This window comes from Neomonachus schauinslandi, chromosome 10 (genome assembly GCF_002201575.2).
Source record: "Neomonachus schauinslandi chromosome 10, ASM220157v2, whole genome shotgun sequence".
Classification (NCBI taxonomy): domain Eukaryota; kingdom Metazoa; phylum Chordata; class Mammalia; order Carnivora; family Phocidae; genus Neomonachus; species Neomonachus schauinslandi.
In genome coordinates, this window is record NC_058412.1 from 137573790 (window position 1) to 137596584 (window position 22795).

Here is a 22795-nt window from a genome sequence, read left to right on the forward strand (position 1 = left end):
GAGGAGCTGGCCCAGTCTCAACACATTCTTGGCTGTGAGTCCTTAGCCCGTGTGGACAAGTGTGATTCAGCAGGCTCCTTGGTGCTGGGCGTGGGATGGTAGCTCCGGGCTTTGGGGAACAGGTGTACCTCTGTGGGGAGGCACAGCCTCTCCGATTAGCACCGCCATATGTTCTGGCTTCCCCTCCGTTTCCTTCTGCCCCCACCCCAACTCATCCTGTGCTTCATTCACAGGCGATGCCAGGGAGTCTGACGGGCGGGCCAGCCAGGTCCTTCTCCCCTTGGGACCGAGTCCTGCCACCCACAGGCCAGAGCCAGGAGCACAGCAGCCCCAGACCAAGCTCACGGTCTTCTCTGCAGATGCAGGACGAAGCCATTTCAAGAAGGACCTGGTGGTGGAGAACAGAGAACAAACACAGGGGTTCTCAGGAGGGGCTGCACACTGTCTGACGCACCACCCAACGCGGCAGGGACAATACATACATGCTTCTAGCAGGACGGAGGTGAGCCACCCGATGAACACAGCAGGGAGAGGGCATGAGAAACAGGCATGCTCACAGCAGGACACTCGGTACAATGATTCTGGGAACAACTGGCTAGAATCTATCAGAATTTATCCAGTGCTTGCACTTCCAGAGATCAATGCGTACATGGCCGTAGAGAGGTCATTGTACCCGGATGTCCAGTAAACCATGAGGATGAAGCAAAATAGTAACAAAGCGATAATGGTGATAACAGAACCCCCAGAGAAATTCCACTGTGGATCTGTGGTTAGGAAGAATGAGGTCCCACTTCAAAGGCAGATGAGGGAAAAGTGCCACAGAGGGAGGTGCTTCATGTATGTTGATTTGGGAGACCCAGTCTGGGCAGGTCTACCCCAAACTTTTGGCCATGGCCACCTCTGGAGGGGCCTGCACCAGGACCCAAGAGGCCCCACAAAGCACCCTGGGGCAGGGGGTGCTTCCTTCCAGCTCCGCGAGCCCCTGCCTGGCCACGTGGGTGAATGGGCCCCCCAGCCTCAGCCCATTCCTGCCCACTGTGGTTTGAACCTGTTGTGATCTTGGTGGCAAAGTGGGACCCAGCAGTTGGGCCTTAGGAGTTTACCCCCAGCCACCTCTGTGTGAGGGACACTGAATGACAGGGAGAGGAGGAGGGCGTGGGCCAGCCTGCCCAGACCACAAGGCAGTCTGGGCAGGGCAGGGAGGAGGACGCAGAGGAATGAGCAGGATTCCTACGAGCAGAGGGCGGGGAGGAAGGCCTGAGTTCCAGGACACGGGGCAGGACAGTCACCAGACCAGAGCCCAAGTTCCCAGGAGGCCGGGAATACCAAGTCCGGACGATTGGACTTTATTCTGGAGACTGACGATGCCTGGGAGGTGCCTGGGTAGGAAACCATGAGGGAATTCCTGATGGCAGTGGGTGAGCCCAGGGGCTGGAGGACACAGTGGTTCTATGACAGATAAACCTGGGCCTCATCCCACAGCCCTGAGCACAAGCTGTGTGACCTTGTGTGAGACACGGTGCGTCTCTGAGCCTCCGCCTTCTCCCCTGAATGGTTCCCACTCCTGGGGCCAGGGAATGGTTTGGGGCTCTTCCTGGCTGTGGTCAGCGTGACCAGGTGTGACCTCACAGGTTGAAGACTGTGACTGAGAGCATGGGAGACATAAGAGAGAGAAAGGAGAAACTGCTGGGTCTTTGCCTCCACTGAGAAGTGCTGGCATCTGTCACAGCAAATGCCGGTCGCAGATGCCAGCCCCAAATGCCAGCCCCAGATGCCGGCCCCAAATGCTGGCCCCAAATGCCGGCCCCAGATGCCGGCCCCATGACCCAGCGGTGCCTGTGGGGTGCGGCACACAGGCTGCCCCTCGCATCCAGCCCGGTCAACAGTAGGCTCAGTGTGTAGGAGCCCACGCGGAATCCTGGCCCCAGGCCCTCCGGCTGGGAACCCCTACACCTTTCTCAGCCCCTGGGATGTTTCCTCAAAACAGCTCTCAGGAGCTAAGGATGCCCCATTTCTCATGGAACCTGAGGCCCTGCTGTCCTCAAGGTGGGTTTAAGTGCTCGCTGGAAGCCAGTGAGGGCCTGCAGGCCCAGAGGCTCCCTGACAGCTGTGGGAAACACCCCTGGGCCCTGAGCTGAGCCCGACACAGGAGGTTTCCAAGATGATCCGAGTCCAGAGTGATACCCAGGGCTCTGCTGACATCTGATGCCAGCCTCCGCCTCTGCGGGTGGCCCTGGAGCCCTGGCCAGTTAACGGGATTAGAATGTCATTTCAAGGGGCGCGTGGGGGGCTCAGTCTTTAAGCGTCTGCCTTAGGCTTGGGTCATGATCCCAAGGTCGTGGGATCGAGCCCCGCATCAGGCTCCCTGCTCCTCGGGAAGCCTGCTTCTCCCTCTCCCACTCCCCCTGCTTGTGTTCCCTCTCTCACTGTGTCTCTCTCTGTCAAATAAATAAATAAAATCTTAAAAAAAAAAAAAAAAAAGAATGTCATTTCAAGATGCCCATTGGTCCCGCCCCGCCCGGAGGCTCCTGGCCCTCCGGCCCGCGGGCTGAACCTTTGAGGTTAGGTAGTGGGCTTCCCAGGAGGCGGCGCTCACGCGGAGGGCAGGGGCGCCGTGGGCGGGCGCGCGGCGGGGGGCGCGCGGCGCCCCACACCGCCTCCCGGCGGCCGCGTGGCAAAACGGCACGGGTCCGCGCTGGGTTTCCCGCACCCCAGCTCGTGGGTCTGGACCCCGGACACGCCGCAGAGAAGCGCTCCGAGGGACCGTGAGGCAGCCTTTACTTCTCGCCGTGGCCTGGAGCCCTGGGCGAGCTGCTGCTGGGGTGTGCCTGCGCGTGGGGGCTGCACCCTTGCTCATCGCGCGACGTTCCAATGAGGCTGACCCCGGGGCCTCTGGGGTGTGAGCGGCCTGGGACCGCCTCCGGCAGCTGCTGCCACGGGCCGGGGCCGCGGACTGTGTCACAGCCGACACAGCAGGACCCGCCTCTGGAGGAAGCCCGGGCATGGCCCCTACCCTGGGACACTGCCCAAGCTGCCCCTACTGTCGCTTTGCCGACGGGTGACTCAGGACCAGGAACCTGAGCCTCACGAGCCTTCAGGCACGGACCCATACACGCGGCACCGCGCACACCTTGCACCACTCACGTGCGCACATGGACATGCGTCCAAGCGCACACGTCTGTGTCCTTCCACATCACATACACACATGCACACACAGACACACACCCCTACACGCACAAGCACACACAGCAGTACACAATCACACGAACACACGTGCATGATGCGCAAACGTGCAAACCCAAACATACTCACAGATGTGTACCCTTACACACGTGCACACACACGGCCCTCACTAGCCCTATGGAGCTCCGGCTGCTTCCTCTGCCACCCCTGCTGGCTGCTGGCTGGACCCCCTGGCCCCAGCTGACCCAGCTATGGGGCCCAGACAAGGCCACCAAGACTGGTGCTGGGTGTCCCGATCCCAGGACACGCCTGGTTACCCCCTGTGGATGCCCAGCTCCACACACCTGCCTTCTTCTACTTTGAGGAGGGTGTTAGAGAAGCTGGGTGAGAACCTTGGCTCCATTAAACCACCTTTTGGACCTTGGGCAAATTGCTTCTTTGTTCTGCACCTCAGTTTCTTCATCTGAACAATGGGTTCATATCAGAGCATGCATGGTGGCTGTGCAGCCTAACAAGATCTTGCTTACCAAGCCCACAGCCTGACTTCTGGAAAGTGTTCAGGAAGTATGGGCTCCTGGCCTGAAAGGGAATTGTAGACTTCTTTTCACCAGTGGGGAAACTGAGTCCAGGACAAAGTAGTGATTTGACGCAGCTCCCCCAGCGACTTCACAGGGGACCTGCACCCCTTCCTGGCTTGCAGCGGCTTCCTTTCTGCCCACCTTGTGTGGCTGGTGCCAAGAGCCCTGCAGCTTTGTGTGGCCGCTCACCGCGTGGCTTTCATTTTGCTGCTCCAGGAATTGCCTTCAGTTCCATTCCCATCCAGAACTTCCCAGGCCCGGGGAGGAAACCACAAACAAGATCGTATTACTGTAACTGAAAATTAATGGACTGCTGGCAGTTCTAAAAGAAAAACAAATTATCTGAATAGTTTAGATGGAGTCATAGAACGTTTTCAATTTGTAGCTACACGTTCTGCCCCATTCACCACACCACTGCCCAGACTCCGCTGTTGTCCTGTTGTTTGGACACTGTAAGAGCCTTCAGATCGCAGAAAGAGACAAAAGCTGTCCAGATGTTGTGGGGCAGTAGGTTAGCCCTGGCCTTGGAAGGCCACCTGTCTGGTCTTGGCTCCAGGGACGTACCTTGCTCTAGGGATGAACATAGCCCCAGGCCTCCCAGAGCTTAGGGCAGGTGGGTGGTAGACCCTTTTGCTTTGTGATCAGAAAACTGAACATTCAGCCTTCACTGATTGTTTGGTCTAGTGGGTGCCAAATGCCGGCTCTAGTTCTGCTTTCCAGGAGGGTCTTCCCTCCTCCTTTCCTCCTTTTCAACATCCTCTCACCCCTCACAGCCCACCTCCTCCAGGAAGCCCACTGTAAATGCAGCACCGGCTCTCTCTCTCTGAACTTGTGGAGGCTACAGTTCCGACCACAGGCTCTTGTGCTGAAATCTAGTCTCATATTGCCACCGTGTAGACCCTAGTGGTGCCTGTTTATTTCCGTGAACCCAGTGGCTCCTTCCGTAGGGTTCCCTCCGGCTGCAGGACAGTGCTCATGCTCAGCCAGGCATGAGGCAGACTGGGAGTGCTGGGAAGATAAGCATCCAGGGCAACTTTCAGCCAACCACGGAGGGAAACGCAGTGAGACCCCACGGTGTGCCCCCCAGCGTGGCTGCTGTGAAAGCCTGAGAACCCACGTGCTGACAAAAGACGTGGAGCAACTGGAGCTCTCTAACTGGGGGGGGGGGGGGAGTAGAAAACAGCACAACCATTTTGGGAGGCTGGCAATTTCGTATAAAGTTCAAAGTACACCTGCCCATCCCCCAGCAATTGTACTTTTAGGTGATTGATTAAACGAGAGAAATAAAAAAATATGCCCACAAAAAGACTGGTACACGAACTTCAAGGCAGCTTTATGCATAATGCCAAAAACTTAAAAATGACTTGGGGGGGGGCGCCTGGGTGGCTCAGTCGTTAAGCGTCTGCCTTCGGCTCAGGTCATGATCCCGGGGTCCTGGGATCGAGCCCCGCATCAGGCTCCCTGCTTGGCGGACAGCCTGCTTCTCCCTCTCCCCCTCCCCCTGCTGGTGTTCCCTCTCTCGCTGTCTCTCCCTGTGTGTCAAATAAATAAAATCTTTAGGAAAAAAAAGGACTCCGGGGTCTAACAGAGCGGGCATTGCATTTAGTGGCATATACCATTCAGCAATCACAGGGAATGGGGCGCCGAGAGCTACAGCACAGATGACTCTGAAAACATGATGCTGAGCGACAGACCCGGTAGGTCACATACCGTAGGATTCCATTCATATGAAGTGCCTGGGGTAGATGCACCCACACAACATGGGTGGGTCTTCAAATCATTCTGTGAACTGAAAGAGGCCATTGGAAAAAGAGTACATATTGCATTCATTTATACAAATGTCTAGAACAGACCCAGCTAGGATGTGAGGATGAAGTAGGAATGGTGGTTGCCTCGGTGGGAATGCTCCCTAACTAGCTAATGGCGCTGGTTCCATGGGGTATGCATTTGTCAAGTCATTCAACCGTACGTTTTATTGACTGTAAACTACACCTCAATAAAAACGTTTATACGTGACCATTCCGAAAGTTACGTGGACGAAGAACACGCACAAAGAACACAGAAATGTCCAGAAAGCACAGAGCAAACCACAGATCGCTTGCGATTCCCCCCTCCCCCGAGACAATCCTTTTAACGGCAGTCTTTGCTGTAGGCGTCCTCGGGGACTCGGGATCCGGCCGCTCCCCAGCTCTGCAGCCTGCAGGTGACCGCCGTGCTGTGCGCTCCGCCTGCCCCGCCACCTCTCCAAACCGCTCCCGGCCGGAGGGCCCGGGGTCCTGCGGCTGCAGCCGGGCTCGGCCCCTGGTCACGGCTCCCTCCCCTGCTGGGCCCCCTCCACCGCACGCCAGGACTCCGCCTGCCCCCCGGCCCTGGGAGCCCGCCCCCGCCGCGCCTTCCTAATCAGCCCCCTGTGAACAAGCCGTCCCGGGGTCGTCCCCCCCGAAGCAGGGTGCGTTCTCCGTGCCCGCCGCTGCGGACCGGCACCTGGCCGGTCCCCGCCGGACAGTCAGTCCCGCCCCGCGGACCGCGCCCGCGCCCCGCCGGCCCGCCGCGCCCCCAAGGCGACAGGGGCGGGGCCGCCCTCCGGCCCGACGAGCCAAGGCGGAAGTCCCGCCCCGCCGGCCCGCCCTCTCCCCCCGGCTTCCCGTGATGCCCCGCGAGGCGCAACGTAGCCGGAAGCTGGTGGCGGCGGGGCGGGCGGCCGGCGCGCGTCCTCGGAGCAGCTTGCGGCGCGCCCGAACCCGGCGGACTCCGGCGGACCCCCGGCGCGCGCGGTCGAGTCCGGACCCCGCCCGGTAAGCGTGGCCCGAGGACCCGGCCCGGACCCCGGCCCGCCGCCCCTCTCTCCTCGGAAGCCGCCCCACCTCGGTTCCTGGAAGCCTCCCGCAGCCGTGGCCCCGCGCACCCCGCCGCTCCCCTTCCTCCCGGGGAAGGGGCGCAGCGTCCAGACGGACAGCCCGGGGCTGCAGGCTGAGGGGCTTCCTCCCTGGGAAGCTGGGGTTCCGTCGGCGGGTGCGGGGGAGGCCGGTGCGGTCAGGAGCGGCAGCCTCGGCCTCGCCCGGCGCCGTGGACGGCCCCCTCGGGGAGGGAGGGGGAGCCGCCCGGGAGGGGCTCGAACGGCCCTTTTCGGTTCCCTGGGATATGCGTCCCGTCTGCCCCGGCCAAGGCTCCACCGCAGACCACCGACGCTGGGAGGGGATGGTGTTCGTTCGGGCAGGCCTGACCCTCCTGCCGCGCTCTGGCCGTGACAGTGCGCCCGTGGGGATGGCCCGGGGGATGCTGAGCTCTCAGGCTTGCTCTGGCGTTGCTTCCCAGGACCCCACCCCGCGCAGGTTCACAACAGATCCGTGCGTCCGGGGGGAAGGGGCTGCGCTTTCACACAGGTGTCCTGGACGCTCGCGGGGGTTTCTGTCTCCGTCACTGTAACAGCCCTGGGGACCCAGCCCTGCCCTTCAGTCATCCCTTTTAATTAATGTATGATACGGACAAGGTCCCAACTTCAGGACCAAGCGTTGTGCAGTTAACAAGTGGCTTATGTGGCGAACCAAGAAAAAGTGTCCTCATTTGGTTCAGCGTTTACCGAAGTTATGTCCACTTGGGGAAAGCTGCATTTTACCGTCTGGTTTCAAGCTTTAAAGAGTTCTTGGACGGTTTTTCAAGATAGACCGTATTTGTGGTTTTGAAAGTTAGGATGCATTTTCAGGGATCAAAGTTAGCATTTCAGAGAGTTGAAGGATGCTCGCATCCAAAACTGGCCCCCAAGGGGAGTTTCTTTAAAATCCAGGTCATTTCCTTTTCACATGTTACTTTGCTACTAGTTCTGCAAACATTTGGTCTGCCTAATTTTATTTTACACAATTAGAAATTCGGAGCATGCTCAACCCAGTTCTGACTTCTGTTTGCCGGTGCCTTCTGACCAGAATGTGAACCTCTGAGGGAAGGCACAGTTCTCTGGAAGGAGCACAGGGCTGAGTATGGAGACCTGATGGGGCAGCAGGCCACAAGGGGCTCTCCAGTGAGACATGTGTGCAGAGGGCTTTGTGAATTCAGATCAGCCCGATGTCTCTCCAGGTGTGCGTGGTGTTTACCTGTTGATGCCTTTCTCGTGCGGTGGCATAGATGCTCAGTGTGCTGAAAGTATCCCACTTGAATGAGTCCGACCAGGATGATGTGTTCAGGTGTTTGCCCTTGAGATCCGATGGTTTTGGTAGACTGTCACACATAGTACAGAAAACTGCAGAGGGCAGAAGAGCCGCGGGTGGACTCTGAGTTTTGTCCATCAATTGTAAAAAACGGAAAACCAATGTTTATTTGTTATTTCCTTCAGCTAGCTTCAAAGTGGGCACTGATGAACACAGGAGTCCTGGCCTTCCAGATTTAGAAGGTTTGGTTGTGCAGAGAGTCAGGGTTTCCACCTGTGACTTACTTCTCCGTACTAAGATTACAGGTGAGGTACAGCCAGGGATCCTGGAATGTTTACACTGCACATCCGTAGAAAGCTGCAGCTTCACTATCAGCAGAGAAGCTGGCCGCATGAAATGTCCAGCAGCTGGGCAGTGTCCAGTTCTGAGCCACTTACAGGGTCCCTGCGTGTTCTGCAGTGGGCTCGTGTTGCCATGAGAGTTAGGGGCAGCAGCTCACAGGCTCCGTTCACGAGTGAGGGAAGGGCGAGCTTCAGGGGGACACGCGCAGTTGTGCGTTGGTGGTGGTAGAGGCGGCCTGGGGCCAAGTGGTGGAGGGGTGTGCAGGACCGTGGGGTTGCTTTATGGACAGCACCGTGCTGGCTCCCACCCCTTCCTCCAGCTTGAATCTGCTGTATCGCTTTTCCTGGTCATGAATCCAGTGGGCTGTTGCTTGAACTTGAGCTTTGCCAAAGCTAGGAGCTGAGCAGAGACAGAAATGGTTTTTCTCTTCAGCCTGAATTAAGGACTGTGGTGCCCCGGCAGTGTCCCCGTGAGGCATGGTGGCAGGCGTGCCCTGCTGTGCTCATGCCGTCGGTCACCTCCACCCTCAATGATGGGCCCTTGGAGGACATCCCTGTAGGCCCCCCACAGACCGGCCTCTGCACGTATCGGTCAGGGCTACCACTGCGGCCCCACACCACGGGCTGGGGAGTGGAAGGAAGATGTGGCGTGCAGAGAACTGGGGTTCCCTGTCTCCAAAGGTTATTGGCCCCAGTCTGCGGTGTTGGCCTTTCAGGTGGGCAGATTGAGCGGCCAGTCTGTGTACGTTGTAGAAAGACCACCCCTTGCTATGGGCTTCGTCACAAGACGGGACGTTTTATAAATTATGCAGTGCGGGTGGTGTATGATGCTTAGGCAAAGCGGACGCCGGTAATCATGTTATTCTTAATAATTGCGTTGCCTTTGGCTGGAAACCAGACGGCTCTGGGTTTTTCTTAGCATGTGGAGGACAGATTCCTTCTGTAAGTGGTTCCCCTCGTGCTGCCTGTAGCAAGCAGGGGCGTTACCCCGTAGCTTCCAGGCAGCTTCGTGGGATTTCTCTGAAGCCGTGTGTGCTAGTGTTTTTGCACTCACTCATTTTCTCGTAAAGTAGCCTACTGGTAAGTTTTAAAACTTTGTGTTTCTCCTTTGCAGCATCATGGCCAGCCCCAGAACGAGGAAAGTTCTGAAAGAAGTCAGAGTGCAGGATGAAAACAACGTAAGCGTCTGCTCTGCTCTGGTGCTTTGAGGTTTAGCAAACCTCTCAGAGCTCTCCCTGTTACTGTTAGTCTCGGGCCAGTCTCCTCTGCTTCCTCTTGGGGCCACCTATCGGGTCTTTGGGGTCCCAGGGCCCCAAGTGCCTGGGTGAGTCGCACGTGACCCTCTCCGCAGGTGTGTTTTGAGTGTGGTGCGTTCAATCCTCAGTGGGTGAGTGTGACTTACGGCATCTGGATCTGCCTGGAGTGCTCGGGGAAGCACCGCGGGCTCGGGGTGCACCTCAGGTCAGTGCCCTGCCCCTGTTGCCTCGAGGGCCTCCTGTTGGGTGTGCGGTGACAGGGTAACGCGTGCCACCTTGCCTGCTCTGCGCTTCTGTCAGGGGAAGTGCCTGCGCCAGATTCACGACCTGGCTGGGGGCTCTTGGACGCCTAGTGCTAATAAGTAGGTTGGCTCTCTGGTTTGTAGCTTCGTGCGCTCCGTGACCATGGACAAGTGGAAGGACGTGGAGCTGGAGAAGATGAAAGCTGGAGGGAACGCGAAATTCCGGGAGTTCCTGGAGTCTCAGGAGGACTATGACCCCTGCTGGTCCCTGCAGGACAAGTACAACAGCAAGGCTGCGGCCCTCTTCAGGGACAAGGTAGGGACCGGCTGACCAGCGGTGCTGAGGCTCTGCCCATGGGAGCTGGCGTTCTCCTGTGGGCTCTGACCTCCCTGCAGAGGCCGTGCTCAGTCTGTCCACAGACAGGACACGTGGGCCGTCTTGTCCCACCCGGGGCAAAGTAGGTGGCACGTTGTTAGCAGGGGTGAAGAATGGGCCTTCCTCCCCACCCTCGGGGAGAGTTCGCGTGCCCGCTCCCCTGTACGTGGTGGGTGAAACTGCCGAGGATGGCAGCGCGCCATGTGGGGTCGGAGCCACTGACCAAGAACTCACCAGCACCACTGTTCATTGCGGTCAGAGTGAGACCCTGTCTCGGTGTTGACATGTAGCAGAGAGCCCCCAGCCCGTGGCCGCTGAGCCTGGGAGGGACAGCAGACAGGACACACTAGAGCGGGTGACGTCTCTGTCCTGGGCTGGCTAATGCCTGTGTCCCCTTGGCAGGTAGCCACTCTGGCCGAAGGCAGAGAATGGTCTCCCGAGTCATCGCCTGCCCAGAACTGGACCCCACCCCAACCCAAGACACTGCCGTCTACTGCCCACCGGTAGCTACTCCTCTGGCCTCTTGTCTGGCTCCAGACTGTTCTGGGCCTGGCCCTGATCTCGGCCGTAGCTCAGGACCCCGTATTGGTGTGGGAACAGCTCCCATTGTGAGTTGCTCCCAAGAGTCAGTGGGAAAAACAACTCTGTGGGTCATTGAAGCAATACAGGCTCTCAGTAAAAATGCAAAACCCTTAAGCGGTGTCTGAGTGAAGGGAGTACCTCCCCATTTCTCAAGAGCCCCTTCGGCGCGAGTCCTTCCAGACACGCACCCGTGACACTCGTGCATCTCCGTAGGAAACGTCCTAGCTGAGTGCTGTTTACCTCCTGTATCCTCTCTGAGGATTGCCCACCCCCGAGTGCAGGTGTGATGCAGACAAGCTGGTCCCCTGCGTCCTCTCGCATGTCAGAGGCTGGTGTTCTGGAGTGACCGGTCCACAGAAGGCTCCCTGTTTGCACCGTGGGTGCCCGGGGCCCCCCACCCCACCCCTGCACTGTGCATTTTATGTGGAAGGTCCCTGGACCACTGCTGATGTGCTTGCTTCAGCCTCCGTCTCTCCAGTCTCTCTGCTGTCTCCCTGCCGGCATGGGCGGGCGTGGAGCTGCTGTCCGGCCCTTTGGGGCCGGCATGTGCCCGCTTGTTGCCAGCCTGAGCCTGAGCCGCCTTTCAGACAGACTTGGAGGCCAGCTGGCCTTAGGTGCTCCATTCTTGGAGGAGCCCAGGTGTGACCAGGCGGATGTAACAGCATAGAGGCCCGGACGGTTCCCTCAGGCACCTGCCTGTCCTCTGTTGGCCTCGCTGACCTCTGACTCTCCCTTTCAGAGCCTCTGGCCACCCACAGAACTCGACCTCCTCCTCAGACAAGGCATTTGAAGACTGGCTTAATGATGACCTGGGCTCCTATCAGGGGTGAGGCCACGGGCAGCAGGGGGTTCAGTCCCTCAGGGCTAGGGCCTGCTGCTTTCCGTGTGCAGGGCCTGCACAGCCCGCACGCGTCTGGTCGTGGTAATCCCCGGGCCAGCCCAGGTGTGAAGAGTGGTTTTGAGTGGAGAGAAAAGGAAAAAAGAATAGTTTTCCTCCTTGGAACCAGCCTGACCTGTAAGCGAGTTTTGTTCTTGGAGCTGTCGGATTAAATCATCTGGATGCTTCTTGTAATAACAGGCTGTGGGCTTTGGGTCTTGCCAAGGTTCCTGGCTAAATGCAGCAGGAGGGTGTTCTCCAGTGAGCAGAGGGGAGCTTGACTTGTGTGCCCGCCTTGCTGTGGATGCACGTCCCCCCCGGGGCCCTCGCACCTCTGCCCGGGGTCTGGGTGCCTCCCGCCTCAAGGCTTTCAGGAGCATGCTGCTTTTTGTCTCCCTGTCAGGGCCCAGGAGAACCGCTATGTGGGGTTTGGGAACACGGTGCCGCCCCCGAAGAGGGACGAGGACTTCCTCAGCAGCGCCGTGTCGTCCCTGTGCTCGGTGAGGACCGCGCCCTGCCCTGCAGACCCACAGCCGGCCCCGCCTGCAGGACAACCTCCCCTTTCCTTCAGCGAAGTTTCTCTATGACCCGGCCTATTCCGGTCCCGGCGTGTGCAGTTGCTGACGTACTTTGTTACAGAATATATGTTTCCCGCTAGTCAGGCGCGTTTCTTCCAAGCACAACGTCCTGTGTGGCGCGTGCCCGGTCCTCCTGTCCTGCCAGAGCACTGGGCACAGCCGATCTGGCGCTCTGCCCACCAGCCCCGCTCTCCAAGCCGCGTGGGCTCTGGCACCCTCTGGGTTTGGCGCTCGCGGCCCTGCGCTTTTGTCCTCAGCTTCAGGTCAAACCATCGTCTTCCAAGGAAACTTACTGTGTTTTTAGACGGCGTTCATTCATTTTAGCGTTGTCTGTGATGGTAGCTGCAGACCCCCGGGGGTCTGGCCAGTGACGACTGGCAGCGGCCTGTCTCTGAGTACCGCACGCGTGAAAAGGCGAGGAGACGTCCTCCACGCTAACAGGACGGGGTCTTCGGTGCCCTGGGTGGGGGACGCAGCAAGTGCAGAAGGAGCAGACGTGACGGGTGAAAACGCAGGAAGCACCCGGGAGTGGCCGTGTGTCCGCCGCCACTGTAGGGTCCTGCGTCCTGGGTGCAGTGGGAGGTCTGCTGAGCACCACTGTCCGCTGTCCTCTTCTGATCTGTGCACACGTGCTGTTCCCGAAGTGATGGAACTTGTCAGGAATTAAGGCTGCCCCTCCAGAGCCGCGGGCTGTGGCAGCCGCGGGCAGCCAGGGTCCCTTCTCCGGGTCCCACCAAACGTAGCGCATTTGTGTTTGTGTCCCCCTCCTATGGGTCTTTAATTCACCGAGGAAGCTGAATGTGCTTGTCTCCTGAGCTAAGGGTTCTTCTGCTTCCTTGGGGGGGAAGAGGCTCTGCTGGGAAGTTGGGGTTTGAGTGAGACGTCTGTGTCTGTAAATAGTTTCAGTCGGCTTTGGGGGCTTAGGGGGAAGACCTCGAACTCAGAACAGGTTTGCCCGCAGACTAGGTGCCAGGCCCTGACCCCTCTGAGGGGAGGTAGGAGGGACTGAGGGCAAAGGGAAGAACGGGCACGTGCGTGCAGTGCAGGTCCAGTCAGGTGGACACGGCACAGATGCACACGCTGGGCCGGATGCCGTGGCTGCCAGGAGTCGGGTGCGTGGCATTCAGGTGTGCCCACGGCTTGCGTGCCTGCTGTCCGTGGGAAGTGGGGTTGCCTCTGGGAACGGGACCCTGGAGGTGGCCGTCCTGCCCATCTTGGGGGCGGAATCCGTCAGCCCCTTGCTGAGCGGTGGATGGCATGGCAGACAGCCTGCCTGTTCGGCTGCCTGTGGAACCTCGACGTGGCCTCTCTGTTGCTTCTTTCCAGGGCTGGAGCAGTTTCACCACCGGAGCGAGCAAGTTTGCCTCGGCCGCTAAGGAGGGTGTGAGTAGCCCATCCCAGCACCCCGCCTGCAGGCCCACACAGGCTGTGCTAGTCTGGGGTCTGGGGGCAGACAGGGGTCTTGAAGGAGCTCCGATGAGGGGTGGAGGGCGTTCCCAGCCGCAGGGCTCCCTCCCAGGCCGTGTGCTGTTGGCCCTGAGTCTGCAGCAGATCTCAGGGCCCCGCCGTTCGCTGCTTCAGTGGCAGGCGTCTGTCTGCGCGTCAGAGGTGAGCTGTGTGCAGAGGGGCGCTGCTCTAGAAGAGGGGTGTGCCGTGCTCCGGTGTGGCATGTTGTGAGCCCTGCAGGCTGAGTGGTCCTGCCAGCTCTCCAGTTTCTACTGCTGGGCACGGAGCAGGGTTCAGGCACTGGGACTTCTCTCTCCCCCTTACCTGCTCCTCTGCCCAAGCGAGGGAGGGTTGGGGATTTAGTCAAGACACACAGGTGGGGAGTGGGCATGACCTTGGAAAGGAGCAGGCAGAAACCGGTCTGAGGACGTTACCCCGGAGGGGAGACTGTCGGGGGCGTCCGGCAGGTTTCCTGGTCAGCGGGGCCTTGGTGAGGAGGGTGACCTGGAGAAGAAGGAGCCCAGGGCAGGCTCAAGGGGCCGCCTGGCTAAGTAGCCCTGGACAGGAACGTTCTGAGGGCCAGACGGGTGGCCGCAGCTCCACAACCAGCAGGACCGCAGGGCTGGCTCTGGGCCGGAGCGAAGGCGCTATGGACCCCTCTCCATGCTCCTCGTGGGCCGCAGTGCCCTGCATCCTCCCCCATGTGGCCTCGAGGGGCACTAGGCCCTGTGGCACCTCTGCTCTGGTGCGGGGCCTCCGCTGGTTCTCCCCAGGCCTCGTCCCTGGAGGGCACAGCCAGGAGGTTCAGGCCTCCTTCAGCGGGAGCATCTGTGGCCAGGCGTTTTCTTTCTTTGTTTATGAAAGTGTTGGGGGTGCTGTGCTAAGGTGAGCTGTGGGATGGGCCCACACTGGGCGCCAAGCAGGTGGCATGGTCTGGGCCACGGCAAAGCCCACAGCTGACGGGGCTGGGGTGGCCGCCCCCTACCGGGGACCTGCTCCCCCTCCAGCGGGGCCTGGCCTAGTGGGCAGCTTTGCTGGGCCCCTTGGAGCTGCTGGGAGGTGGGAGGCCATCAGGAGACAGGCCTAGGACCGAGTGCTGAGACCTGGGGATGTGCAGCCAGGGGTCTGGTGTCAGGACCCGTGACTGAAAGCCATGTTTCTTTTCAGGCAACCAAATTTGGATCTCAAGCAAGTCAGAAGGTAACAACGGAAGCTTCTGCGTTCCGTGCTGTTAAAATTTCTAGTTCTGTCCTGTCGTCGTCTAGACGCTGCCTGGTCTGCCCTCCTCGGGGCCTGTGCTTGGGAGAGGGGGCGTTTCTGTGTGCATCACTTCAGGTGCTTGTGGGTTAGGGGGGTAAGAAGCTGCTCCTATAAGGGCCTGCAGGGCTGAGGGCACCCGGGCAGCTGTAAGGCTCGTGTGCAGTCGGCTGTCTGCACCCGTGGGTGAAAGGAAGCCTGGTGTTGCCAGGACTGCGGGTTGTGGGGTGGGGCAGGCTAGCCCTCCTTTCCCAGTTAGTTTCTCTCGCGGGCGGTGGTTTGGGGCGTTGGCGTTTCTCTTTTTCTTCAAATCTTGGTTGGTAGCCCTGGCAGTCCCCAGGTGGTGGCAGGGCTCTGGACCGCCTGTGCCCCGGTGGTGGGGGTTAGCACACAGGCCGGAGGCAGCGGCCCCAGAGGCTGTCCCGGGAGGGGGGTGGTTGGTGTTTGAGGATGGCCTGTCCCTGTTTCGGGCTCCTGACCTGCTTGCGCACGTGTGGTTCTGGAGGTTGTACGTTGGGACTGGAAAGCAGTGAGGTTCGGTGGCAGTAAGTGGGCACTCCAGGTCACTTTTGAGGACACCTGCTGGGGTGACGCCATGAGAGCGTGAGGCTAATTAACCCGTCTGGAGGTGCTTCCTGGTGGTTGCTCACCACTGCTCCTGCCCGAGCTCGCTCGCTCTCTCACTTTCTCCCTCTCTCCCCCTCTGCCCCAACCCGCTCCCTTGCTGTCTGGGTAAAGTTTTGGGGCTCCAAGCAGCAGCCCGAGATGGTAAGGCCCCAAGTCTGTTCTCGTGCATGCCATTCCCCGTCTCTACTGACCACGCGCTTTGCCCTGAGCTTCCCCGGACCATGGCCTGTATGTGTCCTCGCTTACGTGCCCTCACCCTCGGAGCTTCCCGCCAGCCTGCTGGGCTCCTGTCTGGCCCATCCTTGCTGTTCAGGGACCTGAGACCCCGGCAGGAAGCCAGGGGTCCAAACCGGGGGGCACGGCTCCTCCTGGGGTGCCAGGAGCTATTGGGCAGGATTTTCATTTCGTGGCTTGATCACCTCGAGCTCAGTGAGCGGAAGGAGGGTTATCCCAGCGGCAAGGTGCTCACAGGCGCGCGGTTACCCTGTCTGTCGAGGCTACTGCTGCCTGGCGCGCTCTCTCTTAGCTGCCCATCGTCCCGCCGCCGCCCCACCCACCTTGGCTCTGTGCTCTTCCCTCTGAGTCAGGTGCCCGGTGGCGGGCAGGTGGGCTCACACCCCCTCCAGTGACCAAGGGTGCACCCGCCTGTACCCCAGCCGAGGGGGGTAGCATGTGACCTGCTGCCAGCACACAGGCTGTCCTCACGGGATGGGATTGCGTGGGCTCCGATGGGAAGACCCGCGGGAGGCCGCTGGATTTGCTGCCACTCTGGGCCTCTCCCCTCTAGAGCGGGTAGGCCTAGGGCAGTGTCTCTGGCCGCCCCCCAGCCAGGGTGCCTGGGGGGCACTTCGTGCAACTGCCTTGGGTGCCGCGGCTGCCGGGGGTGGGGGGTGGCAGGGGAGCCCTGGGTGCTGGTGGGCCGCTCACCATCTGCTGCCTTCCCTCGGTCGGCCAAGCTCGCGGCCACGTGCTGACCGGTGTCCAGGCTGACATGCTGCCCGGGCTCACCTGACTTCCCTCTCATCACACAGGCTTCGGAGCTGGGCCACAGTCTGAACGAGAACGTCCTCAGACCTGCCCAGGAGAAGGTAATGCAGCCGATGCCCTGTCCCTCTCCTCCGTCCCCACCCCCGTAGGCCCTCGTTCCAGGGGAGCAGCGGGTGCTGGGGGCTCTGACTCCCGCCAGTGCCGCGTGTCCCAGGGGGCCCCCACCCCCGGGCTCCGGGAGGCCTGGCCTCGAGCTCCGTTACTCAGAGTGCGGCTAGGTGTGGGCAGCGCGGAGGTGGCTGACTGAGCCAGGGAGGCCCCCCGCGGCTGGGGCCTCGGGGGGCAGTGCCAGCCTGCTCTCAGGAGGTTGTTGCTGAAACAGAGGCCCCCCCGGGAGGATGCTGTGTTCCAGCAGCCTGGGCTGCGGTCGGCGGCCCCCGCCCCCTCTTCCCTTGTGGGGAGGGGCCGCCCAGGGGGAGACGGGGTCACACAGAGCTGCCACCACGTCTCTTCTCAGAGACAGGTGACGGTGGGCTTTCTGCCGCTCGGCTGACGGCACCGTTTTAACCCACGCAGGTGAAAGAGGGAAAGATTTTTGATGATGTGTCCAGTGGGGTCTCTCAGTTGGCGTCCAAGGTAGGGCAGGCCCCACCTGGTGCTCAGGCGCAGCCGGAAACCAGTCTCCACATTCCGGGGCACCCGGGCCGAGAGCAGGAAGGGCCTGGGCTCTCCGTGCCCCCACGCGCTCGTGCGGCCCGAGTGCCCACTGAGCGGTGGGTGAGGAGACTCAGCGAGACGCTCCCGTGCCGGCCACCAGAGGAATATGGAAATGGCTTGGCGGGGGGAGGGTCTCTCACGTCTGCTAACTGTCGCTTCTTTTTCTTCTGCCCTCATTCTGCTGCCGCTGCCCTTCCCCGGTGAGTGCGACCTTCCTGACGTGCTGGCGGAGGGCCGCCGTCGTCCTCCAGGCTGGTGTGGGTGTGCACGGCCCCCTGCTTCCCAGCCCACCATTCTCTGCACGGGGAAGCCTGCAGGGGGCTTCGCACGCATGCTGTTTCCCTGAGCTCCCGAGCCTGTGGGCCTGAGCTTGGCCGTGCCGTTCACGTCTCTAAGCTTTGCCGGGACTTTGAGCGGGACACCGTGTATGTGCCGTGTATGAGAACCCACCCTGAGCTGCCGCCTCCCGTCCCCTTCCAGGTCCAGGGGGTTGGCAGTAGGGGATGGCGGGACGTCACCACGTTCTTTTCTGGGAGAGCAGAGGACCCGTCGGACAGGTACGCCGGTTCCCTGGGTCTCTTCCCACAAGGCCTCTGGGAGGCAGTCGGCATCCCCGCTGAGGGACAGGCATGTTATCCCCCAGGGGCACGGGGGTCACAGCAGCCCCCAGAACCGTAGAGATACCAGCCCTGTGGTAACTGCTGCTGCCCAGGGCAGGGAGGGAGTGGGGAGGCCTGGAGAGGAGGGGCACCAGTGCCGATCCCCATCTCCAGTCTGGGTGGGTGGGGCCGGCGGGGGCGCCTCAGCGACCCTGTGCCCTCACTCACCGTCCGCTCCGGGCTGGCGTCCTGGCCTGTCTGCTGGAAGCCCGGTCGGCCTGGTTTCCCGTTCTTCAGCCGCAGGGTGGGCGGGGCGGGAAGACCGGCCGTGGTGGGGGCCGCTCCTGGATGGGGGCACGTTCCCTGTGCTCACGGGCACGGGCCACACGTCTTCCTGATGCGCCATTTGGTGGTTCAGACCGCGTGGCTGCACTCGTCGGGGTACAGCTCTGCTGAGGGGCTCTGCGGGGCCCCCTCTGTCTCGACAGCACGGGGAGGGCCGACGCACTCAGGGCTCCCCTTTTCCCTCAGTCGCTGCAGAAAACCGGCGTTGTATTTTTTCCTTCACAACGAGCTCCTTTCGGGGTGGGGCTGAGCCAGCTGGGCTCTGGCAGCAGGAGGCCCGAGTGCTTCTGGCGGGTTCTGTGCCCCAGACTCTGAGGTGCAGCTGCCCGGGGGCCTCTGCCAGGCCCCGTGGGCGTCGGGGTCTGGGTGGGGCCTCTGCAGTCTGGGGCAGGACACCAAGGGACGGCCTGGTGGCCCGGGCCGTTGTTCAGTCTCTCTCTGTCTTCCCAAGACCCCTGGAGGGCCAGAGCTACCAGAACAGCGGTGGGGACCACCCCCAGAACCGCGCCGTGGACCAGAGCTTCTGGGAGACCTTCGGGAGTGCCGACCCCGCCAAGGGCCACAGGTCCCCGAGCAGCGACAGCTGGACGTGCGCGGACGCCTCGGCCGAGAAGAGGAGCTCGGACAGCTGGGACGTGTGGGGCTCGGGCTCCGCGTCCAACCATAAGAACAGCGACCACAGCGACCTCGGGGAGGCCTGGGGGGGCGGTGGGGAGGGCAGAGCCAAGAGCGCCAAGAAGGCCGCGCTGCCCGCGGTGCCGGTGGACGACGGCTGGGACGACCAAGACTGGTAGGCCCGCTGTGCCCCAGCCCCAACAGCTGCGGCGGCCCCGGGTCTGCACTTCGCCCCCACGCCCCTCCCGTCTGAGCCCAGAGAGCAGCCGTGGCGTGAAGACAGCACCCCAGTGGGAGCCGGGGGTGGTGCTGCTGGCCAGCTCGGGCGCCGGCCCCACAAGGCCGCGGTGCGGGGCGGTCCGCGTCTCTCCCGTGGTTCTGGGCAGCCCGTGGGAACCTGGCCGGGGTAGCGTGGGGGCAGCGTCTGCTCCTGCAGGAGGCGGGCCGCGCCATCGTTCCCAGAACGCCCTCTAATAAACCCTCCCGAGTGTGGTGCAGCTCGTGCCGTGTCGTGTGCGAGGCGTGCGTGCTCCCAAGCGTCGGGTCCAGGCTTGTTCCAGGCCAGCCTGCCTGCGTGAGGGACGTGCCCAGCTCCCCTCCCTGGCCCTGCTTCACTGCCGGGGCCGCGCTCCTGTGTCGCCTCTCCAGGGCCCCGCACACGGCCCCAACACCTGGGTCCTTCGCCCGCGCTCACTTGGCCGTGCCCGTCTGAGCCGAGGCGGCTCCCCCAGGATGCCCCAGACGGCTGAGGAACGGGGACGTGAAAGTGAAGCGTAGGGAGGGGGAAGGCAGGCCGGCACGCTCCCTCCTGAGCCCGGGTCTGGAGGTGCACGGCCGCGGGGTGGGCTCGAGGAGCCGCGTGGCGTCCGGGCCTTCCCAGCGAGGTGCGCCTTTGTCGGGCTGGGTTGCCGCCGCGTCCCTGCTGGCACCTTGCTGTGCCCGCCGCGGCGGCCTCCCATGCTGTGCTCCCGGGGCTCGGCTTGCAGTGACGGATGGAGCCCACCTGGCACTGAGCACCCACGTGCTGCTGCCCCCTTGTCCACGGTCACGGTCCGGTACTGATGAGCCTTTCTCCACGTGAGCCGCGGCTGTGGTGGGTTCTCCGTCCCCACACCCCCTTCCTCTGGCTCTTAGGTTGCTGTCAGCCGCCCTTTGACCAGGCATTGCGTGTGCCTGGGTCCTCCTGGGTGATTTGTGCCGGACGCGTCCATCACGGCCTCCGGCCGCTGCCGGCTGTTGGCGTCCCGGGACAGGCCCCCTGAGTGCGGGCGCCGGCGGCAGCCACCGTCAGTCTGTGGCGTGTCTGAGCGGGTGGTCACCGCGGGGCCGTCCCGGGACAACCCGCTAGCGCACAGCTGTCCCTTGAGGAGGACCCCCCGGAGGGGCAGGGGCATCCAGTGTGGAGCAGCTGTGTGTTTGCTGCTGTGAAGGGCTCGGTCACTGAGCACCAGCCGGCTGTCCCTGAGGGGAGGGAAGCCCCCGGGCAGGCTGGGAGCCAAACCCACGGGCGGTCTGCCTGCCGGGGGCCAAGCGTCTGAGCTTGACGGTGCTCAGGAGGAGCCCGAGCGTCGGGCGCCCGCGCCCTGTCGGGACAGGCGCTTGGTTTCCGTACTGGGGCCCCCACCCGTTGGGATGGGAGCTCGCGGATCTGCTGGCGGCTCGAGAGGCTTCAGCAGTGTCCGGGCTATTCTCTCCTGTGACTTCTCGTCGGGAGGCCACGTTCCGTCGGGAGCGAGCCACCCTTTGGTCTGGGAGCCTCCTTCAATACCGCCTGCAGTAATTAGGGTGGCGTTGAGTTTTTAGACGTGTGCCAGCGGGGGGCACTCTGCTTCCCGGACCCCCTTCTGGAGTGCTGGGATGTGGCGGCCCGAGACCCCTCACGGGCAAAGACGGGTGCTCTTGTTGTGCCCGGGATGGGACGCAGGGGCTTCCAGCTCTGCGAGGTCCTGGGGCTCGAGCATCTCCCTGGTCCTCTCCTGTGCAAGGGTCACTGGCACAGAGTAAAGCAGAGTGATTTGGGTGAGCACCACGTGGTTGCGGGTGGCACGGGGCTCCTGGAGGTGCAGGTGGGAGGGCAGGGAGGTCTCCAGTGGGTGTCTGCCTGGGACCTGGGGCCAACGGCGGCTCTCCTGGCTCTGAGTAGAAATGCTTGGAAGCCGTGTGCCCTCCGCCTCAGCCTGCATCCCCCCGAAGCCACCTGATGGGGAAGCGGTCGGAGGCCGGCAGAGCCGGGGGACACTGAGTGCACTTTCCAGAATGGAAGCTCTCTTCCTGGGTGGTCTCCCACAGGTCATCCTGTCTGGGTGGGACGTGGTGCCGGGACGTGCACCCGGCAGACCCAGGGTCAGTTCCTGGCCGAATCCCAGTGGTCCTGCCCGACCTGTACGGTCTGGCCAGCTTGGGGGGAGACTGGGCTAGTGGCCACGAGGCGGCCCTCACCCCCTCTGGCCTTCCGCATGCAGTCCCACCCAGACCCCAGCTCCAGGACGCTGGGCCGACCAGGGACTGGTGTGACCACGAGGTGAGTCCCCCTGGTTGCTGCAGATCCCTTGCCGAAGACGCTGAGACTGACCAGCAGGTGCACTAGAAGGCCAGCCCTGCTTAGCTTCCTCCTCTCTCTGGACTTCCCCCTGACCTTTCCGCGCTTCCTCCTGGCCGTGCCCCTCACGCAGGTCCACCTCTGCCACCCTGTTCAGCCGTCCGGCGGGCCTCCGTGCTGCGACTGTCCTGGGACCTCACACCCAGAACTGGGGCCTTCCTGGAGCCCTACTCTCTGCACGGTCTGGTGTGCCCCCCCGTCCCACCAGCCCTGCTGGGTCTGACCCAGCTGACACAGTCAGGTGGCTCAGCCCCTGCAGCCCTCCTCACAGCTGGGGGCTGGGGGAAGTGGGGCCTGTGCTTGGGGTGGGCTCAGGGTCCCTACCTGCACGCTGGAGTGAGGACCCATGATGGGTGACAGGCCAGCCAGCACGCGGTGCCGTCCTGTCCTTTCTCAGTGACCCAGGTCAGCCCTGACACTGCTGACTGGTCTCTGGGGCTTCCGAGGTCATAGGTGATGAGCTCCTGCTCTGTGCAGGACTCCAGGGGGGGCACACAGGTGAGGGTGGACAGGGTCTAGCCAAGGGTACGGAGGAGTTGGCTTGTATGCGTGCGGGGCGGCACCTCGGTGGGGTGCGTGTGAGTGCGTGTGTGTGTCCCGAGCGCCCACGAGCCACGCCTGGACACTGTCCAGGGCACGATTGTCTGTGGTTGCTGTGCCCAGCACTCTCTGCTGGTCTGCACTCGGGCGTGTGGGTCCCAGGACTGGGCAGGTATGGGAGGACCCAGCCGTGGGTCCTCAGGCTCAGGCGGCTCCCGGGCTATGGCGAGTCAAAGAGCTCCATCTGGCCTATGGCCTGAGGCCCTTCCCAGCCCCCAGGAGGGAAGCTGGGCTCACAAAGCGGTCAGGACGGGGGTGGGGGTGGGGGGAGCCAGAGGGGCACTCGGGCAGCTGGAGCCAAGCCACCTTGGTTTCCTGGCCCAGGCCTGGGACCGTATGCCCCCGGCCCCCAGCCCTGTTCCCAGGTTTGGGGCTGGTGGACCAGCAGGGGCGAGGCAGTGTCCTCCCTGTGGCCAAGAGTGCGGGGAGGGGGCTGGCTGAGCCCCCCTGGGAGTCGGGCAAGGGCTCCCCTCCCCCAGCAGCATCTTTGCCCACTGAATGCTGCCAGCCTGCAGTGAACACCATGTCTCAGACTGTGGGCTTCTCCCAGCCCAAGAGCCCCATGCTGCGCCCGCCCCCCAAAGTGCCTCTGTCCCCGGAATCTGGACCCCGCGTGGGCCGCCAGCCCTGCTGGGCTCCTGGTTGTCAGCTCCCCTCACCCCTCAGCTGCCTGGGGTGGGTGGTCCCGGGTCAGGTGGGCCCAGGGGTGGGGCTGGAATGGGTCTGGTGTGGTCAGTGTCCCCGCCCAGGCAGCAGGCCTGGGGCTCCGGGCCTGGGGCTGTCTCACTGGCAGGGAGGGGCCGAGCTTGGCTGGCCCTTCAGACCTGGGAGGCCGAGGAGAAGCCAGG

General features: G+C 62.3%; 1 protein-coding gene across 6 annotated transcripts; it reads left to right on the forward strand.

The window, feature by feature from the left end:
- Nucleotides 1-6443: 6443 nt before the first annotated feature.
- On the forward strand, nucleotides 6444-19245 carry ARFGAP1 (ADP ribosylation factor GTPase activating protein 1). Of its 6 annotated transcripts, XM_044918511.1 has the most exons (14): nucleotides 6444-6556; nucleotides 9359-9422; nucleotides 9596-9705; nucleotides 9887-10058; nucleotides 10521-10621; nucleotides 11440-11526; nucleotides 11981-12077; nucleotides 13482-13538; nucleotides 14769-14801; nucleotides 15597-15626; nucleotides 16517-16573; nucleotides 17049-17108; nucleotides 17676-17746; nucleotides 18585-19245. In XM_044918511.1, the coding sequence occupies exons 2-14, from the start codon at nucleotides 9363-9365 to the stop codon at nucleotides 18925-18927; spliced, it is 1278 nt and encodes a 425-aa protein (XP_044774446.1). In that variant the 5' UTR covers nucleotides 6444-6556; nucleotides 9359-9362; the 3' UTR covers nucleotides 18928-19245. The 6 variants fall into 6 exon arrangements, with proteins under 6 accessions (XP_044774446.1, XP_021533448.1, XP_021533451.1 ...); XM_021677773.1 differs by lacking the exon at nucleotides 15597-15626 and having other exon boundaries at nucleotides 17670-17746; XM_021677776.1 differs by lacking the exon at nucleotides 15597-15626 and having other exon boundaries at nucleotides 9596-9631; nucleotides 17670-17746.
- The last annotated feature ends 3550 nt before the right edge of the window (nucleotides 19246-22795 follow it).

Excerpts from the sequence above, each read along its gene's own strand:
- ARFGAP1 (XM_044918511.1), top strand. The coding sequence starts at position 9,363 with ATGGCCAGCCCCAGAACGAGGAAAGTTCTGAAAGAAGTCAGAGTGCAG. Across the intron at positions 9,423-9,595 it reads GAGTGCAGGATGAAAACAAC|GTGTGTTTTGAGTGTGGTGC; the intron begins GTAAGCGTCTGC and ends CCCTCTCCGCAG. Across the intron at positions 9,706-9,886 it reads GGGCTCGGGGTGCACCTCAG|CTTCGTGCGCTCCGTGACCA; the intron begins GTCAGTGCCCTG and ends TCTGGTTTGTAG.